The sequence below is a fragment of the Phascolarctos cinereus genome, unplaced genomic scaffold (assembly GCF_003287225.1).
Source record: "Phascolarctos cinereus isolate Bilbo 61053 unplaced genomic scaffold, phaCin_HiC Scaffold_3;HRSCAF=262, whole genome shotgun sequence".
NCBI lineage: Eukaryota > Metazoa > Chordata > Mammalia > Diprotodontia > Phascolarctidae > Phascolarctos > Phascolarctos cinereus.
In genome coordinates, this window is record NW_027555736.1 from 52121654 (window position 1) to 52142211 (window position 20558).

Here is a 20558-nt window from a genome sequence, read left to right on the forward strand (position 1 = left end):
AAGTTAAGTGTCTGAGGTTGCACACTCTTCAAAGTCTCAGAGCTGGAACTGGAACCCATGTGAATTCTGTGCTCTTTCTACACCTCCCTTGTCAAAAACGTTTATTTTATATTTCGATTTGGATCCCCGAGCTCAGAGCCACTGCAATTAAATGTCCAATTCACAAACCATATCCACTCAAACACAGAGCTGACCAGAATTCCTCATGGGCTGCCCACGGTCTGATTTGAAGTCTAACATGACAGCTAATTGTGTCTCTAGGGAGGTGATCTGTAGATGTGACTTGTAATACTTTGTCAAATGATTTTCTTCTAAGGATTTAAAATTCTTCCTTTGGCATCATTTCACAAATACCAATATCCCTATCTCAGAGATGGCCACTGGGAAAAATCAAATTGATTCAAGCTGGTTTCATGCCTGCTCCAGTACCTGGTCCTAAAGTGAGACAGAATCCTAAAAGTAACAATGTAGAGATTAGACATTTAGAAATAGATTAGAAAGACGGATAGATAGCTAAAGCATGTAAGCACTTACTACATGGCAGACAGGTGGCGCCACAGTGCATACAGCACCAGGACTGGAATCAGGGTCTCATGTTCCTGAGTTCAAATCTGGCCTCAGACACTTATTAGCTGTGTGACCCCAGGCAAGGCACTTAACCCTGTTTGCTTCAGTTTCCTCATCTGTAAAATAAACTGGGGAAGGAACACTCCAGTATCTCTGCCAAGAAAACCCTAAATGGGGTCACAGAGTCAGACACAACTGAAATGATTCAACATGTGCCAGACTATGCGTTGGGAATGCAAATGCAAATAAGATGATTCCTTAGCTACAAGGAGTGTACATCTACTGAGGGAAGACAACACGTAAAGGGGAGTTGGGGGTATTAATGTCTCCATTTTACACAGCTGAAGCTGTGTGAGGCTGATGTGCCCAGAGTCACACGTGTCAGGTCTTGGATTCAAATCCAGAGGTACTGACCATTTACCTGGCATTCTTTCTATGACAGGTTACCTCTCCAAAGATGCAGGTCAGAGAGGGACTGAGATGGACAGGGGAAAAACTATAGAGACTAGAAGAAACAAGAGGAGAAAAGAGCAGTACTATGAAGCTACTACATAAAAACATAAAACCTCCACCTGTAGGTGAAAATATGGACACTGCCAACATGTGTAAATAACAATAGTACTAACAATATCTAGCATTTATATAGTGCCTACTACGTGCCAGGCATTGTGCCAAGCACTTTACTAATATCAATTGCCAAGAAGACTTAATGAGAAGCCCACTTTATTGACGCAGAAGAAGAAACTGGGAATGCCACTTTGGGCCAATTCTTAGTACAACTAAATAGTAAGGACAATGATGCACTGTTGGTGGTGGAACTGTGACTTGGTCCAGCATTTTGGAACTATGCTCAGAAAGTTACTAACCTGTGCATACTCCTTTAGCCCAGTAATACCACTAGTCATACATACTCCAGAGATCAAAGAGGAAAAGGTGCTTATATGTACACAAATATTCATAGCAGCTTTTTGTGGCAGCAAAGAATTGGAAACCAAGGGGGTACCCACCAAGTGGAGAATAGCTAAACTGTGGAAACATGAATATAATACTGTGCTTTAAGAAACTACAAAGGGGAGAGTTTCAGAGAAACCTTTATGAATTGATGCAAAATGAACAGAACCAGATGAATAATTTATACTATAATGATGTAAAAAAATGAACAGCTCTCAATTTGGAATTATGCCCAAAGGGCTACAAAACTGTGCATACCCTTTGATCCAGCAATACCACTACTACATCTGCATCCCAGAGCTAAAAAAAACAAAGTGGGGGTGGGGAGGGTGGGAAACAGGACAAAAATTGCACAAAAATATTTATAGCAGGGGCTGCTAGGTGGTGCTGTAGATAGACACACTGGTTCTGGAGTCAGGCGGAAGTGAGTTCAAATCTGGCCTCAGACATAATACTAGCTGTGTGACTCTGGGCAAGTCCCTTCACCCCAACTGCCTCACCAAAAAAAAAAATACACACACACACACACACACACACACATATATACATACATATACACACACATACAGTGAGACTTTTTTTGTAATATGGCCAACACAGGAATTTGTTTTGCTTGACTATACAAACTAATTACAAGGGTTATTTTCTTTTTTCAGTGGGGAGGGGAAGGTGGAAGGAAGAGAAAATACATGCTTATTAATTAAGAAAATAAATTTTAAAAAGAAAAAAACATTTTAAAATGTTCAAGTTTGCAAAGGTTTGCACATATTATCTCTCTGATCCTTACAATAACCCTATGAGGTAGGTACTGTCATTACCTCCATTTAACAGATTAGGAAAGTGAGGCTGAGAAAAGTTGTCACCTGACCAAAGTCACACAGTCAGGAATTAAAATCAGGTCTCCGTATACATAAAGCAAGAGTTTCCACACCAAGAACACAGCAGGGCAAAATAAAAGGAAAAATTGCATCTCAAATTCTGGAGCCTCTATGTTCTCAAGTCTGTTCTAAGAACTAACTTGACTCAAGATTCCTTTTGCTGGACTTAATGCCCCAGAGCCTTCTACATTAATCTAGCCATTTGCTCATATAGAAGGTTCTGTTCACTGCACAAGAATGAGAGTACACCCTTAGTGTCAAGTCCAACAGAGGGACACAGATACTCTCCAGGCCCCCCACTCCTTTGATATGAGTCCCTAAATACCAACCAAGAAAAAGCCCTTACAAAGCATCAAGAAGCTTGAAAGGAGAATTCAGTGTTCAGAGGGAGAGAACTCAGTTCTGCCTTAACTGATCCCTGGCTTATCTAAGATCCTGGAATCACTCGTCATGCAGATGGTTTGCAAACAGGTCTCTGGTAGCTGCCTAGCCTAGGGGAAGATGGCCACAGTGCACAAAAACATTATCTGTAAATCTCATCTGGGAAGTAATTCTTTTCTGCCATTTACATGGCCTTCTCTGGTTTCCTTGGGTGGCCTCAGAGCCCTGAATACCTTTGGCTCTGGACTATTTGCCTTTTAAGCTGGATTCTGATCACTCATGACTAAAATGGAGATCTCTGCCCAGATTAGGGGCAAACATGGTCTCTCCAGGTTTCCCACAGATGAGCTTTCCTCTTTCCCACCCTCCTCCTAACACGGAGCCAGACTGGAACACTTCAGGCAAGGGGCACAACACTACCAAAGGTTCTGAGAAGAAAATAAACCTGATTGGTATGGGGCAAAACTAGAGTCACCTGACTGGACCATAGGGTCTGTGTTGGGGAAGAGAGACTGGATGGTAGGGGGGAAGTAGTGCAAAGGGAGGAGGTAACTGAGAAATCCAATGTTAAACAGAATTACAATCAACACAGGAGAATTACGTATTTTCCAGGAACTGCAAGATGACTTTTCTCTGAAGTGTTGGGGAGAGTCGCCCTTTGAATGATTGGAAAAGACAGAATTCAACCAGGGAACTGAGTGGTCGCTATATGTTTAATAAAGATAGAGATGAGGCAACAACACCAGGCTGCGGCAGTCACTGGACCATGAGAATGGGAACTCATCTTCCATAGCTACACAGCACTTTAAAGTTGCAAAGCATTTGAGATCACAGATGCAGCATGGGAAGGAATCTCAGAACCCATCCAGTCCAACTCCCTTCATTTTACAGATGAGAAAACTGAGGCCATCTAGTGGTCATCCAGCCAATAAGGGAAGCTGGGATTTCTTGACCTACAGTACCATGCTTTTCCACTACATCTGCCCTGGTCATGCTGAGGTTTCCCACAGACATCCACAGCTGAGGGCTTATGTACACAGCGAGGGACTGCTGGCTTCAGACCAGAGCCTAGGAGAAAAAAGGAAACAGAACCACGCACTAGGCAACAAGATTTTCCTCAAGATTCGGGACTGTCTTTCGCCTTTCTGTGTATGCTCAGTGCTTAGTACAGCGCCTGGTACATGGCAGGTACTTAACAAATGCTTACTGACTGACTTGAGTGCACCTGAGTGAAGGAGGCAAAGCCAAGCCAGGGGAGAGGCTGAAGTAGGTGCAGATGCCACAGATACCAAAGGTCAAAAGGCAGTGCCTTTGGAGGGAGCTATTTCCACAGACAGAAGATATTTTTTTATCCTCGGGCTGAGCAGGAAAATCATGCAGAAATCCCAGGACACCTCCATTGTGAAAGTTGTTAATGGCATTGATTAAGTGAGTGATCAGAGCAGCAGGTCTACCTCAGATGGACTCTTTATTGCCTACCCCGTTAATCTTTCAGTTACGTGCTGGCATGTCTGTGATCTGCATCATCGGGGAGCTGCACACCCATGCTCTGTAGAAGGTTAGATGCAGGTCCTGCCAGTCCAGCTTGGGAATGATAGGATTCCAAGATATTTGAGACCAAGTTGAGATCCACATCCACAGGTTCCAGAACAGGACCATCTGCTGTCGTTTCGTCATTATCGGAATCACTGCCAAGGGTTTGAGATGGTTCCTTTGTCAAGTTTTCCTAGAGTTAATCAAGACCAAGAGGGAAAAACCATGAGATTTTACAGACAAAGTTATAATAGACAGTTTGACTGACGATTATCTGATACAATGAAAAGCTAAGAAAACTGAAACCTGAGACCAAAACGGAGAGGGGAGAAGAAGCAACCTCTCCTCTGTGGTGGGAAGACCTAACTTCCAGAAAAGCTGATCTCAAAATGGTCACACTTGGTTTCAGATGTTGAAATGCTATCTGCAAGAAGTTCTACTACTACAAACTAAACAGATTTCCTCATAGTCTGTTGAGGAAGCTCAAGAGAACCAGAAAGCTCAGGGAACCATTAGCTTGCTTCAAACTCCATCCAGCAGAACCCTGAACACCAGCATGCTGTTGGTCTGCCTCTGTCCAAGTCTGTCACTTTCTCTGGCTTTCCCTCTCTTTTAAAGAGTTGTCACACTCAGCATGGACACGGTCAGTTCTGGCTCTATTTTTTTTTCTTTTTAAGCAACTGGGGTTAAGCGACTTGCCCAGGGTCACACAGCTAGTAAATGTCAAGTGATTGGGCTGAGGCTGAATTTGAACTCAGGTCCTCCTAACTTCAGGGCCAGTGTTCTATCTGCACCACCTAGCTGCCCCAAGTTCTGGTTCTACTGAACTTGCTGTGCAACACTTGGAACTAAGTACCTATTACGAGAAACAAGAACAACTCTAGGTCTTCTTCTAGAGCTTTCTCTTTGTAAAAAAGGAAATCCAACTTAAGTCAATGACTTGTAAAAAGGGAGAATTTAAGGTTGCATGCCCCAGAAACTGCACCTTTTACTCCTGAGGGACTCAGAAAAGAGAGAAGAAAGCATATCTACCATTTGTTTCCAGGTGGTGAAGCTCTTCCCAATGCTAGTATGTGCTAGTTCCTGGTCCATCTGCGCCATTAAGGACTTGATACTCTCCAGAGTTTCTTTTGTAGAGGCTTTTCCCTCAGGGTCCACAGTTTCAAGGTCTACGTCATCATCGCTGTCTAGGCATTCAGAGTCTTCCTCATCCAGATCATCACCACCTAAGTCATCAGAGTCTGACTCGCCAGAATTTGGCCCTATGGAAGGCGAGAGGGAAAACAAGGAGAGACATATGCCCAGAGCCAAGTTACTCAAAATTGACTAGATGCTGCCAAGAGACTAGAGCTATACTTGCTGAGCTTGGCTATTTCACAATTACATCCTCGATGAAATGGAAATGCTGACACATAAGTCAACAGAGTTGGGTAATGGGGGTCTTCAAGTAATTGAGGAAAATATGCCAAGTAATGCTAGGTTAAGGCCTGAAAGGCAGAGGCAAACCGAGGTGGGAAAAGAGCCTTAGAAACACAACAGACACATTCCCCACTAAACCCTTCAGAAGGGCAGACCCATACATGCAGCAGTTCAAAACCAGGATGAGAACCTAGATTTCACATATCCCAAGTCTAACACTCACCCTATCAGCCTCACAACTCCTTCAGTAAATATCGGAAAAAAGCATATTGTGACTCACCCAAAATCTTGTCAATGTAACTGAGGAAAGAATCTGCATCAAAGGTGATAGGTGCCTCAGATGGCTCCCTGAGAGTTTAAAGAAAAAAGCCACAATAAATCCTTTTCTGGGACACAGCCCTTTTCATACTGAGGTGCTAGTCTGGGTGGGTGACTGACCACATGGGAATAACCTCAGAAAATACAGCAGAAGATGAAGCATTTCAGATGAGATGACTCTTTCATTCCCAACACAGCTTCCTGACAGGCAACAGAGGGAGAGGGGTAGATCATGAGAGAGGACATTCCATTTCATGATCCTGAGAGAATTTTCTGGATGAGTGAAGCCTTCCATCAGGCACCAAAAAGGAACCGTGTCTCACTGAATGCCTGATATAGTCTGTACTAGCCTATCCTCTGAGGTAGAGAATTCTGAACATTCAACCTCTTCATAATGACACTGGACCACCATGTTTGCCCATCATTATGAACAGCTGGTATTTCACTCTGAGGCAGCACTTGGGCAACTTTTCAGTAGACATCTGGCTTTCTGTTGTTACTTATTGGTCCTATTGTCCTGCTGTATTTGCTTCTAACAGATGCCCATCACCCAACCGCCTAGGAAGGCACGGACTGGGAGTAAAGATCCCTGAGCTCAAATTGTGTGTCAGACAAATCCCCCTGCCTTTTCATCAGGGTACTATTTTATGAATCTTAAAGCCTTATACAAATGTGAGTTATTAATACTCTCATCTAGCCCCATGCCCTTATTCTACATATGAGGAAACTGATACCCAGACATGGTTCTGTGGCAAAGCTAGAACTCAAACCGAGGTCCTCTGACTCTAAATTCCAGGTACATTGCGCTCTATTTCCTCTCTTGTCCAGCGCTGTAGACGTAGTGAAGAAAAGAACTGGGAGTGGAGGTGAGGTCCTCCTACTGCAAAAATGGTTCCTTCTCCCTAATAACCATGGAATACCATGGTTTGCATTAACTACCTCACAGTTTTATGGTGAAAAGTGTTCTGTAAATCTTATTGTGGTAAGGAAATGTAATGGTCAGGCTATGACTTCAACTCTAGTGGTTATGACAAACACTTCTAGATCCCCTGCCCACCTGCATGTGTGTGTGTGTGTGTGTGTGTGTGTGTGTGTGTGTGTGTGTGTGTGTGTGTTGGGAAGACTGGTAGAGGTGGGGACACACCTAGACCAGCAGATATGAGTCAATTACACACCGAGGCAATTCTGCTCCTTTGTGGGTTGAGACTTTGGACACAAACGCCTTCACACTCTCTGTGACTTTGGTTAGGTCATAGTTCTGCTCCTCCTCCCCTTTGGGAGTGGGAGTGAGCCTTGGTTCATCCTTCCCAACTGCTTCCTGCAGAATCTGGTCCAGCTGATCCGGTGAGAGATACAGCCAGTGATCATCTAACAGAAAAGAAAGCACCACTGTAGGAACATTTCCAGAACTTGCCCAAGATCAGTCCTGGAACACTAAGAGTGCAGGGCAAATAAGGAATTCTATAGCTGAATATCTCCTTCTCATCAATTTCTATGAGTTTCAAAAATAACATAAATACCGCCTCCCTCAAAAAAAAGCATTCAAAAGTAGCTAACTGAAAAGTAGTTTAAAATAAAAGTCATCGCCTGTCCATGTGAAGCAAGAAATAATACTCATATCACATTCATCTCATGACAAGCAGCATCCGTTCTGAGATGCGGCTACATGTTACAATCTCTCCCACCTTTTCCACTCAAATATAGCCACTTACCATCCTCTAAGGGGAGATTAGCATCTTCTTTCTTAAGCTCCTCCACATCAAAAGGCACTGTTTGTAATAAAGTTAAGATTTCTTCCCCTGGGCTTATGTCAAGAAAGCTACAGTAAGAAAATAAAATGTACAATTATCAAAACCTGAGACCCAGAAATCGGCTAATCATGCAATCCTGGAATTTTAGACCTAACAAGAATACGAGATCATCTAGGTCAGACCTGTACAACATACTGCCTGTGGGCCATCTGTCATGCAGGCCCTGATCTAGTTCAACAACCTCATTTTAGCAGATAAGAAAACCACCACCCCAGAAAGGTTATTAACTCGCCTAAGGTTATTTAGTGGAAGAACCAGGCCTATAAGCCAGGTCTCCTGCTTTCTAGTCCAATGCTCTTCTCACCATCTCTAATGACGAATTACATACAGATGTGAGGGAAGAAAGTTAGAAAACTATCATTATCATTCATAACCACACAGGTGATGTGGCTGACAATGAAAATTGTTGGAATTCTGTCTAACCTATTCCTAATGAAATGAAACATTTATCTATCAGGTCATTTATTCAGGAAATACTGACTACCTAATCTATGTGTTCAATAAACAGCAATGCAGAGAGATAAAGATGAGTACAGCACAAATCCTGCTCTCAAGTAACTTAAAATTTAAAAGAGCTAAGATAAGAACACAAAAAACTGAGATGGACCTAAAGCGGCATGGGGTGCAGAAGAATGAGAAAACAAATACACCTAAAAAACCAGCAGAGCCTACGTGTAGTAGCAGGTGGCATTTTGGCTAGGCTGAGAACAACCACAGAAGAGCGTGGCTCTTCACAGAAGAGTTGAGGGGACCTCAGCTAAAGTCCAAGCTCTGCTCCCTATGGACCTTGCGCACTCACTTTAGCTCGAGATGCAGTCTGGATGGCAGCTGGATGACCAGCTCTGTATCTGTGATGAGCGTGGGGGAAGGGAATTTTAGATGAAATAGAGAGGTAGGAAAGTGGAGGGTGTGCTTGGGAACCTACGAAGCTCAGCCTGGCTGGGATACAAGGTACACAGAAAAGAGACAGTAATGTTACATTAGGAAGACCAGCCTTTAATCAGCAGGAGTCACTAGGCATCTCTCAGTTTAGAAGGAACGTGATCAAAATTTTTTTTTGTATTTTAAAAAGATTACTCTTTGTCGTTCAATGGGAAGGACTGGAAGAAGGAAGACTGAAGATGAGGAGACCAGTTAAGAAGGGATTCAATAGTCTGAAGGAGGACCACAGAGGACCCAAACTTAAGTAAAGGCAATAGGGAAAGAAAGAAAAGGGTAGCTGTAAGAAGCACTAGGCAAGGCAGAAATGACAGAGCTTGGTAACTGATTGGATTTGGGGGCAATGTAAGGAGGAATCAAAGATGAAAGATGATTCCAAGGTTTTGAACATAGGTGCCTGGAAAAATGGTAGTATCCTTTACAAATGGTGGCTCGTAGGTGAAGAGAGCTCAGCAGATCCATGGCATTCTATTGGGGCATACATAGATGCAGCCCACATCTGGCAGGGGTCACTTCTGCAGTAGACAGTGTAGCCAGCAGCTCCATCTGGACAATCTCCTCTAGCCCTATGCTGTCTTCCAACTCAAACAGAAACAGATCCCCAATTGTAGTATATTGACTTGGAAAACCACAAATTAACATGATCTATGTTATCCTGTATTTTTATTTATTTTGTTAAACATTTCCCAATTATATTTTAATCTGATTCATGCTACTCCAGTGGGCTGTGGGATTGACACTTCTGTCCTATACAGTCCACCTGTTTTTTTTATGAGCTTTACTTATGTCTGGGATAGCCATGATTTATCAGAATTTCTCTTTGTCTTCTTCCCAAACCCCATTTTAAATCCCAGATAACCAGTTTACATACTGCCTCCTCCTGCTCTCTAATCCTCCGGATCTGATACAGTGACCATATTTTACCTTTTATAGTTGTATCTCAAGTACCTTGCACAGTGTCTAACACGTAAGTGTTTAAAAACTACTTTTTTCACTGACTATTTGTCCTTCTTGATAAATAAAACATCAATGGCAGACAGAAGGTGACATTCTTACTTTTCTGGCCCATTCACAGATTGCTGAAAGTAGTTCTCTGCCATGCGTAGCTTCTGTAGGTACTTAGCAGAGCCTTCTATTTCTCCCTGAAAAATGCAGATCATTCATGTTGATCAGAAGATTGGTCACAGATATCACATGGCATAAAACTATTATTTTGTGTGCCACTTCATACATCTTACCAGAAATGTTGCATAAGTGGATTTTAAATAGTTGCTTTATTTCTTCTTGATATGTATATGAAAAGAACACATTATTGTCCTTACCTCAAAATAGTCATTCTGTTTCAGACTGTCAAGAAAGCCATTCCAAAGAGAGGTGTTCATCATTAGAGACTTCTTGAAGTCAGGCAGTGGACTGGCTTTGGCACACAAAATCTCAAAGCCATGAGCCTAAATCAGAGATACAGGAACAAAAATGTGAAAAAAGTGATTGCTATTGTTATATGTGCACAGGTTCAAGGGAAAGGTGGCAAGGAAAGATGGAGATTTGTGCTTGGTCTGAGGCCGGATTTGAACTCAGGTCCTCCTGACCTCGGGGCCAGTGCTCTATCCACTGTGCCACTTAGCTGCCCCTTCTCTAATATTTTAACTGTGTGATATCAGACAAGCTGCCCTCAATCTCTTTGGGTCTCAGTTTTTTCATCTGTAAAAAAGGGAAGGTAGACTATTTTCTCCCTAAGGTCTCTTTCAGCTCTTAATCCTATCATCCTTTGAACTACAAAGAGAAGGCAAAAATGCAAAGAAAGCTTTATATCTTTAGAGAACACTTCTTGCAATTGACTGGATAACACATTCAAGACAGGGTTGTGAATTTCAACTCAACTAGAAATATAAGTCAAAAATCCCCTTGGGAATAAAAACATAATCTAAGACAAAGGAAGTTTTATTACTGTGCTCATTTAGAGCAGGAAAAGCAGACTTGCCTCTGAGTACATGCACATCTGAACACTAGAAAAGGACACTGGGGAAGGAAAAACAATGCATTTCTGATCAAATGAGTCTCTTTAGTAGAGATCTGCAAAAAGGATCCTGAAGAAAAATTACTGATAAATTAGGCACGATCTCAGACATATGATAAAGAAATATTAGATTTTAAGAATTATCCTGTACTTAAAGAAGGAAAATAAAGAATAATTCCCATAAACATTACCAGTTTCATGCCCAGTTCATGCGCTCGGTACTGGGGGTGGGATTGGGGAGGCAGAGCGTACCCACTTCGGCGGTCTGGCACAAACCTCTGTTGTACCAGCTGTGCATACAAACACTTTGTGAACATGACCTGCATGAATGAAAACAAAAACAAATATATTAATCACAGTTTCCTGTGGGGAGAAAGTCAGTACACTATTTTATACGGTTAAAATAAAGACTTTCTTACACAATTTGAGGTAAAACACATAAAAGTGCCATCTACTCCCCTGCCTTGTTTTCAGCTCTCTGATGTGGTCCTTAGCATCAGTCTTATTGAATGACAGCTTTGAGGCAGGGTGAAAGATAATCCTATATTCTACAGAAGAGATGAGAATAATTTATGCTGACAATTACACAGAGTCCCTGAAAATGAGTTCCTTATTTTGGGAGAGAAAGACAAATAGGGGGCTCACTAAGAGTAAATCAACTATTACTTACAAAAACTTAATGACAGAATTCCAGTCCACCAAAGGAGAGAAAATAAAAGACAGAGCAGTGTCTTACCGAAGTCATTACACGTGTTTCTGGCAAGAACATTTTGAAAGTTCGGCAGGCTCGAAGGTCGATAGGATCCCGTAAGTAAAAGGCCTGGACAGCTGCTGCTATCAGCTGAGGACGCTGCTTCAAAATGGCCACAGCAGCAGCTGGGAGGAAGCAGTGAGCTCGATGAAGGGATGTTTGGATCTTTTCTGGGTACCTATGACGGGTAGCAACATTGTTAAGAATCCCCAGATCATGGTTTACTTCTGGATTGATGATCTTAAGGAGAAGGAAAAGAGCCAGATACCCCCCCCCATATATCTGTATCTATCTCTCTCTCTCTCTCCCTCTCTCTCTCTATATATATATAGAGAGAGAGAGGGAGAGAGAGAGAGAGACAGGCTCTGAAGGACCAAGAAGAAAGGGGAAGAAAAGTGAAGGAATAGAAGGGGAGAAGAGTGAGGGACCTTAAGGGACCATTTATTGCTTATGTGTTTGTTTAAAGGCACTCAGGGGACAGCTAGGTGGCGCAGTGGATAGAGTACCAGCCCTGGATTCAGGAGGACCTGAGTTCAAATGTGACCTCAGACACATAACACTTACCAGCTGTGTGACCCTGGGCAAGTCACTTAACCCCACTGCCTAGCCAAAAAAAAAATAAATAAATAAATGAAGGCACTCAGACGCAACAAAAAAAATGCTTTTTGCTAAGACAAAATTGGAGAAAATACACTGAACTCAAGATAAAAAATTTTATGACTGCTATTACTTAAATAATAAAAAGCACAAAATACTCAGTAAACACTGACTCAATTGTTTCTCTGTCAAACTAAAACCACATATAAAGTCTAATTTATCTCCAAGGGTCCCCACTTTTAAAGAAACCATCCACAAATGCATTTCTAAATGTATTCTTGTTTTCTTTGTGACCCATGACGTGCTGAATCACAAATTTAAGATTCAACTGAATTTTAGGTCACAATTCAATTCACAACTGATTTCAAAATTCAATATTATATACAAGTAATGAAACTACAATTTAATGATATCAGTCTGCATGGAAACTGAAAATTATTAAATAGGTGAAAAAAATAATTAAAGTCAATAGCATTGTATAAAAGACAATGACAATACAGAAGCCCTATTAGTTTCTCAACTTATAAGAAAAAAGAACCTTAGTAAGTTGAATTTACGGTTATAAGACTTTAAAACTGGAAGCGAGAAAGGGGAGATGACAAGGAAAGTCAAAATATTTAAAACTCAAGAAAATCACTGGAGACTTTTCCAAACCTCCAAAATATAGTCATACAAGGAACCTAGAGCCTAAGCTATAAAGAGAACTAATTACTCAGAGGGCAAGCTGCAGATAGAGTGAGATCATGATACTCTCCACCTTCACCCACTAATGTGCCGTATTTCACTGCATAATTGTGGCACATTTTATGCCAATTTTTGCAAAACGTGGGGTGCGATCATTATGGGAAGTTTTTTTTTTAATTTGTGCCAGTATTACTTAAAAATCATTTCTTACTAAACTGTCTTTGGTGCAAGATCAGGATTCATGGAATACTTGTGACTATGCATTAAAATTGAATACTGACAATGCAAGAATTCTAGGCTTATGGCTCAGCTCACGATGCACAAGAGATAAATGTGTATCCATATGCCATTGGTGAATACACTGCTGCTCTGTTTACCTTTTAAGCAGAGTGATGAGCACAATTATACCATGCAACGATTACATGATGAAAGGTTATAAACCAATTTTTGGACCAAAAACACCCCCAACAAAACAGGGTGTGATGATTATGTGGTGAAATTCAGTGACTGTGGTGTGAAAAGGGCACTGAATATCGAGTCAGGAAAAGCCCTAGGATGAAATCTCAACTCTGGATTTTACCAGATGTGTGGTACTGGGCAGGTAGGTAACCTAACCTCTTTTTGCCTTTCTTTCTCTATGAAATGGGGTTCACTAATACAAAGCACCTAATTAGAAATATCTTCGATGTTAAACAATTGGGGGAATGACTGAACAAATGATGGTACACTCATCTAATGGAATATTGTGGACCCATTAAAAACAACAGATGTGAAAGATACAAGGAATTCTAGAAAGACTTATATGAAAAGATGTAAACTAAGATTTGGAGAATAAGAACAGCATATCCACTGATTACAGCTATGTATAAAAAAAAGATAACATGTCTATAATTATACAAACATATCTGAATACTTTTTTGTTTTAATTTATCAAAACATATGTTGTAGTACTTTTTTTCCTTTAAGGCAGGATCTGTTGTTTCCTCATATTAGGCACCTTCAGGGTAGAAACATTTACTTGCCTATATGTACATCCTTACAGTTGCCTGAGAGAGTAAGTGACTTGCCCAGGGTCACACAGCCTCCAGAGTTGGCACTTTATTCACTTTACTATGCTACCTCTTCTAATCAAAAGATAAACAGTGTAAATTTTAAGGTTTTACTTGGAAATGTATGTCGCATGTGGTTTGCTTATTTTTATTAGTATTTCTGTGGTGTAATAATATTTTTAAAGACTTAAATGATGTAGCATTATTTCCTTTATCTTAAAGACACTGTCATTCTAACACTAGTCAAGAAAAGGCAGGAATTCAAAAGAAAATCAGTGAGAGAAATCCCATTACCAATTATGGTTCAGGCTGCTCTAATGACATTTTTGTAACCTGAAGAAGTCTGTTTTCTTACCCTCTGATTCGCCTGTTTACTGCCGCCTGGATAGATTCTGAGGCGATGATTTTTTCAGAGTGCTTGGTGATGACTGACAGTGCCTGACTGATTGTGGGAGGTGTGGGAGGTAACCAGGATACTTCCCCAGCTTTCCGTGGTACTGGAATAATGCATAGCTCTCCACAGTGAAAAAAGACCTGGTAAAATGACATGGAAGTGATGCAAAGAAAAGAAGCACCCTTTATGCTGACATCCTGTAAATATGTTGCCCGCTCCAAGAAACCCCTATCTCTTCCCTGTCCATTTGCAGCAGTGAGGTGGACTTACTCTGTTGGTGCTATTATCAGGATCCAACCATTTAGGGAGAAATTCAGCAGCTTCTATTAGCAAGAATTCACCATCACTGTCTTCAATCCTATTTCAAAGGAAATGTCAGTCTTGCTCATGAAGATGAGTATTAATCAAATTCACTTTTGTGGCAAAAAACAACACTAAATAGGTAAAACTGATATAGCACTTTTAGGGTTTGCATTTTACATACAGTATTTTAGTAATGAAAATATATTTCCCACCACTAATACATTTCCTTCTCAATATTTATAAGTTATATAAAACGCTACAGATGATTAAGATTTAAAGGCATTTAAAGAGGGATGTTTTACTTCTAATTTTTCCCATCACTGGACATACAAGCTTTAATGAAGCTCATTATCCTATATCAAGAACAACCAACATCCTTTGTATAGCAAAAATACACTACTGATGCTTTAAAAGAAACAGAAAAAGGTTCTTTAAGAAGATATTCTATTCATATTTGGGATTTTTCTTTTTCTCTTTTTGGTGGGCGGAAGGTTGACTGAAAAGGATCTTAACTGCAGAGCTGACTTCAAAAAATCAAAAGAACAAAACAAAAGTCAAATGATAAGCTCCCCTCCCATTGGAAGTATTTGGGACAACTGTCATAGTTTGGTTTTTAAAAGGAAATATGAACCAGAATTGAGCATTTTTGAGCTTTAGTATTTACCCATCTTGCTTTCTGCATGGGTTATCCACTGGTTTTACTTCAAATTGCTTTTGCTATATTATTTCTTGAAGGAAAAAACAAAAGCATGGCCAAGAACCAGTTAAAGAAACTTGTGAGAAATACAACTGGTTTTGTTTGGGCTTTGGGGGAAATAGAATTTAACTAGAATACATTTTAATCTTCCACAAGAAAAAACTTAAACTATAGAAAGTACTTCAAAACGTCTTTCCAATATAATTTTTAAATCTACTTTGCAATGGACTGAATAAATATAATATAAAGTCATTCTCTCAATTACAATAATGACATTTTTAGTATTTCTAGAAGTAATTGTAGTACCTTGCTACCAACTCCGGAAACTTCTTCGTAATCTGCTTTATTAGATAAACAATAAACCACTCATCTTCAATGTTATCCCCAAATTTAGTTACACCAACAATATGAGCAGGAATGCTGCCTAAAAACAAGAGAAAACCAAGAGTTTTTTTAAACAGTTAAACCAATTCATCAATACAAACACAGCAGGATAGGAAATGCTCCAGCTAATTGTATGTATGAATGTATGTATGTATGCATATATGTATGTGTGTACATACATATACATGTATGTATATACATAGTAGATATTTCTACAAAATCAAATATATACATAAGGAGAGTCAAAACAGAAAGTGAAAAGCCAAACTGAACTGAATGTCTGCTATCAGTCAGTGAGTCGTTTTAATCAATCATACGTTGCAATACTGCCAAATATCACAGTATAATGGACCACTTATGCAGGTCTGACTTCTGCAGCTTCAAGGGCCTCAAACAGTGACTGAGGAAGTAAAGGAACAGACCTGAGTACTGGCTCTGTCACCAGAGAAGCCAAGCTAACTATAAGCCTTCACCCAATGCTGTGCAAAATAAGGCGGCAGGTTAGAAACACTGAAAGCAGAAAGAAGTGAAGGAGAACAGCAGAAGAGGAGAATGCCAATGTTATGTCATTAAAGCCATGGCTATTGTGGGTCAAACCCCTCCCAGGGTTTCTAAGGGCATCAACACAGTGCAAGGACATTGATGACCTGAATGACTGAATGAATGAAAACACTGTAAGTGCCTGCCTGACATATGCCCGCACTCTTCAGGACTGAGAATACCAATTAGAAGTGAGACAGTCCCTGCCCTCAAGGAGCTTATAGTTCAATACAGGAAGACTATACAAAAGGTAGTTTTGATCTGGGGACTCACTAGAAGAATGAGTGAAACCATACCGTAATCATCCAAAAGAAATGGAGGTAAGACAGTACTGACAGGATGGTCTGCAGAGCCAAAGGGAAAGGGATATGGAGAGACATGCAGGTGAAAGGTCAGATGGCAAAATACCCATAGTAGATGAATGTTTGGCACATTCTTATTGACTAAGACAAAGAAGTCTGTAATCCACTTTAGAAATATTTTCATTAAAAAAAATACTAAGGGAACAAAAGAGTAAACTCTGGTTATGTGAAAAGCTGAGGTAGGTGAAACACACACCTGATGATGCCCAATCAATAAATCCACAAGCACTTATGAAGTACTTTCTATGTCCTAAGCACTGGGTTCAGAGTTGACATAAAACAAATAAAAGGTCTCTGACCTTAAAGAACTTCTATTCCTCAGGGGAGAAGGAGTGGGGACAATATATACACAGACAAGTTAAACTGTTAAAAATACACAACTAGATACAAAGTTTGGGGCATTATCACTAACAATTGGGGAAGTCAGGAAAGGCCTCCCATACGGAGAGGTTTTTCAGTTGAGCCATAAAGAAAGCTAGGAGTTCCAAGAGGCAGAGGTAAGAAGGGATAGTATTCTAGGTATGGAGTACAACCTGGACAAAGGTACAGAGGTGGGAGATACATCATTTACAAAAAACAGTAAGTCGGGTGGTCTGGCTAGAGTACAGTGGGTGAGGGAGAGAAATGTATATTCCTCCTGAAAGAGGACTGAGCCAAATCTGGGAAGGGTTCTAAATGCTAGACAGAAGAGTTCGTATTTTATCCCAAAGGCAAGAGGGAGCCCCATGAGCTTCTGGAGCAGGAGAGAGACACCATCAGACTCATGCTTTAGGAATATCCCTTTGGAAGGCATGGGGACGATAGCCGGGAGGGGGATGAGACTGGATGTAGGGTGACCAAAGAAGAAGCTACTGAAATAGTTTGTGTGAAAGGTAAAGAGCCCCTGAACTGTGGAGCTAGGGAGTAGATGAAGAGAAGGGACTTGACATGAGAAATGTTAAAGAGGCACAATGAACAACATTTGCCAACTGATTGGCTATGGAGGCAGAGGAGTGAAAGTGAAGGTATTTAGGATGAGTGGAAAGGTATGAATCTGGGTGACCAGAAGGATGGTGGTACCTTAGAGAGAAGTTAGGAAAGAAGGGTTTAGGGGAAAGGTTATAGCTTCTGTTCTGGACATGTTGAATTAGACAAAAATACAGTGGAAAATGTCTAATAAGTTGGTAACTGGAGCTCAGGAGAGAAACTAGGGCCAGCCATTGATATCTGGGATTCATCTGTATAGTGTCATGATATTAGGAGACTGCCTGTGCCCTGCGCTTGACATAACAACAAACTTTTGTGCTCACCCTCTGGATGACCGTACCCGCTGGCAAAAATCACCTAACTGTTGCACTGCTCTGACCAGCACCAGGTGTTCTCTGAGCTCAGACACACACCCATGTTCTAGTCATTAAGTTCTATTATGAATCAAACTTGTCTCATTGTTGCCGTTACCCTCACTGTCTGGGCTACAGCTCACTGCACAGCCATTGGTAAAAGTACTGAGATGTCCCCACAGTGCCTTGGGGACCCTGGGCACGTGTCCTTGCTTGCGAGCTGTTTCCCCCACTTTGAAATTAAACTTCTGTTTGATTCCTGGCTCTCCTGTCTCTAGCTTGCCGTTTGGCTCTGGACATTCTTAGAGGCTGGCTTGGTCCAGTTAACAGTAGAAATGATCAATGAATCCTCAAGAATGAATGATATAATTGAACAAGAATTTGTACAAAGAGGAGAGAAGAAAGCTAATGACAAAGCTTTGGGGTATGCTCAATTAGGGGGAGGTACAAAGATGATGATTCAGAAAGGGGGACTGAGAAGGAGCAACCAGACAAAGAAACAAGAGGGAGAAGTATAATGAAAATCCAGAGGAGAAAGATCATCCCTCTTATAAGAATGCCATGTAAAAATCAAATGCATCAAAATGAGAAATAGATCTTTACCTTTAGCAGGTTTGTATCTGAGATTAAAAGGCTGATTTTGCCAGATATAGGAAACCAGCAGAGGTGCATACTGGGTCATTATTGCTGTGATATACTTCTGAAGGACCTCTTTGCGTTTCTCTGGGTCTCTTGGTTCTTCTGGCAACAAAAACAGATGATATTCCACTGCATCTTCTGCCACTGACAGCTTCGTGTTCCCCTCCATTCTTGTTCTTGGAAAACTGTATTTCAAAGTTGAAATAAAATGAATCAATGAATCACACAAACTACTTTGTAACTCTTATCCCCATTTCCTAAAATCCTCATGACATATTTTCAAAGTACAGCTTAAATGTCACATACTTCACGCAATCTCCTCTGATATTCTCAGCTAGATATTCTTTCTGACTCCAAACTTGCCCAGGGTCACACAGCTAGTTAAGTGTCAAGTGTTTGGTCTGAGGCCAGAATTTGAACTCAGGTCCTCCTGACTTCAGGGCCAGTGCTCTATCCACTGTACCACCTAGCTGTCCCCAGACTCTGAATTCTCATTTCACCTTGTATCTCCTCTACATATTTTTGGCCTCTTTGTATAATATCTGTATATATCTTAACTTCCACAAAAATGTAAGTCAAATACAAGTAACAAGTACTGGAGAATGTGGTTCCTTCCTTTAAAGTGCTTACAGAACGTTGAGAGACTTTTTTCCCCCTGATTTCTGCAGCCCTTTCAGGGTCTTGCGTGTAATAAGTACTGAATAAATCTTTGATGAATTACACTTGGAGAGGTATGGTGAAAATGAAAAACTGCAACAGATATGTTATTTGAGGACCTGGGTTTGAATTGCAGGTTACCCATGCAACCTTGGAGAAATTACTTAATTTCTCTGAGTTTGCTTATGCTGTACACCTCCACCCTCCCCTTTAAATAGATGCAGCTACATGGAGCAGAGGACAGAATGCTGCATCTGAGTTCAAATCTTACCTCAAGCAGTATTACTAGCTGTATGATCCTAAGCAAATCATTTACATGGAGCAGAGGACAGAATGCTGCATCTGAGTTCAAATCTTACCTCAAGCAGTATTACTAGCTGTATGATCCTAAGCAAATCATTTAACAGCTATGTGCTTCAGTTTCTGCCTCAGTAAAATAGGAATAATAACAATATCTATTTCTCACGATATTGTATATATACATAAATATATGTGTTTAAATACATATGGGGATAAAATGAGATATTGGTAAAGCACTTTAGAAACCTTAAAGCTCTTTACAAATGCTATTATTCTATCGCACAGCAGAGAAGGCCTCTGTCCAGCCAATTTTGAAAACAAAATTCCCCGCAATCGTCTACATAAGAGAAGACAGACTCATCTTTTTTCTTTAAAGCAAGGCTTGACAAGCCTTTAGCCATTAAGGCTGAAGGAGGTAAGATTAAGCTAAATAAAGGAGGTATTACTTCACAGTAAACTTACGAAGCTCCTCACCACTTGGTGGTGGTACACACAGAAAGCAGAGGAGTTTCCAAAGAGGTCTGGAAGATTTTTTTGGATAAAGTACGCAGCCTGGGTTATTCTAAGAAAGGAGGATATTCGGGGTGGCATCCCCAGCACGGGCTGACGTCAGAGGGCTCCCCCCCCCAAGGAGGATGCGCGCATCCTGCTTCGCGGTCCTCAACGGCAAAATGGGCACAGGAACGGGGGTAGTTGCAATGCCGGCCGCCCACGTCGGGCGGGAGGACAGGGCGCTCCGGGGACAAAGCGCTACGAGAAGGAGGGTCATTCCTGCTGTCACCCGGACCAGGGGCCTCCCGGCCACGGGGGGGGGCCGGCGCTTCGGGAGGGGCTGAGCCCCACACTCGGGCCGGCCGAGGCGAGGCCATGTGCCCCGCAGCGCGGCTGCCATTTCGCGCCACCCGCCCGCCGCCCGCACGCACTCAGCTCAGGCAGCCGCCAGCATCCAAGGTGTCCGGGGCCCGCCAGGGAGGTGATAGTAGCTGAGGGAAGAGGAGTAGCGGGGTCGCCGCTGCGCTCCGCTGACGTCACTGCAGCGCGCCGCACGCCGTCACCTCCGGCTGGCGG

At 41.5% G+C, this 20558-nt stretch overlaps 1 protein-coding gene across 4 annotated transcripts; it reads right to left on the reverse strand.

Moving 5' to 3' along the window:
* Positions 1–3472: 3472 nt before the first annotated feature.
* Positions 3473–20549, reverse strand: ECD (ecdysoneless cell cycle regulator). Of its 4 annotated transcripts, XM_021006002.2 has the most exons (15): positions 20414–20549; positions 18498–18718; positions 15596–15713; positions 14560–14647; positions 14251–14429; positions 11551–11743; positions 11006–11134; positions 10120–10245; positions 9854–9939; positions 7760–7866; positions 7223–7415; positions 6010–6077; positions 5343–5572; positions 4257–4503; positions 3473–3845 (listed from the first exon to the last, which is right to left on the reverse strand). In XM_021006002.2, the coding sequence occupies exons 2-14, from the start codon at positions 18700–18702 to the stop codon at positions 4273–4275; spliced, it is 1953 nt and encodes a 650-aa protein (XP_020861661.1). In that variant the 5' UTR covers positions 18703–18718; positions 20414–20549; the 3' UTR covers positions 3473–3845; positions 4257–4272. The 4 variants fall into 4 exon arrangements, with proteins under 4 accessions (XP_020861661.1, XP_020861658.1, XP_020861660.1 ...); XM_021005999.2 differs by having other exon boundaries at positions 3473–4503; positions 20414–20548; XM_021006001.2 differs by lacking the exon at positions 20414–20549 and adding an exon at positions 19965–20350 and having other exon boundaries at positions 3473–4503.
* Between the last annotated feature and the right edge of the window lie 9 nt (positions 20550–20558).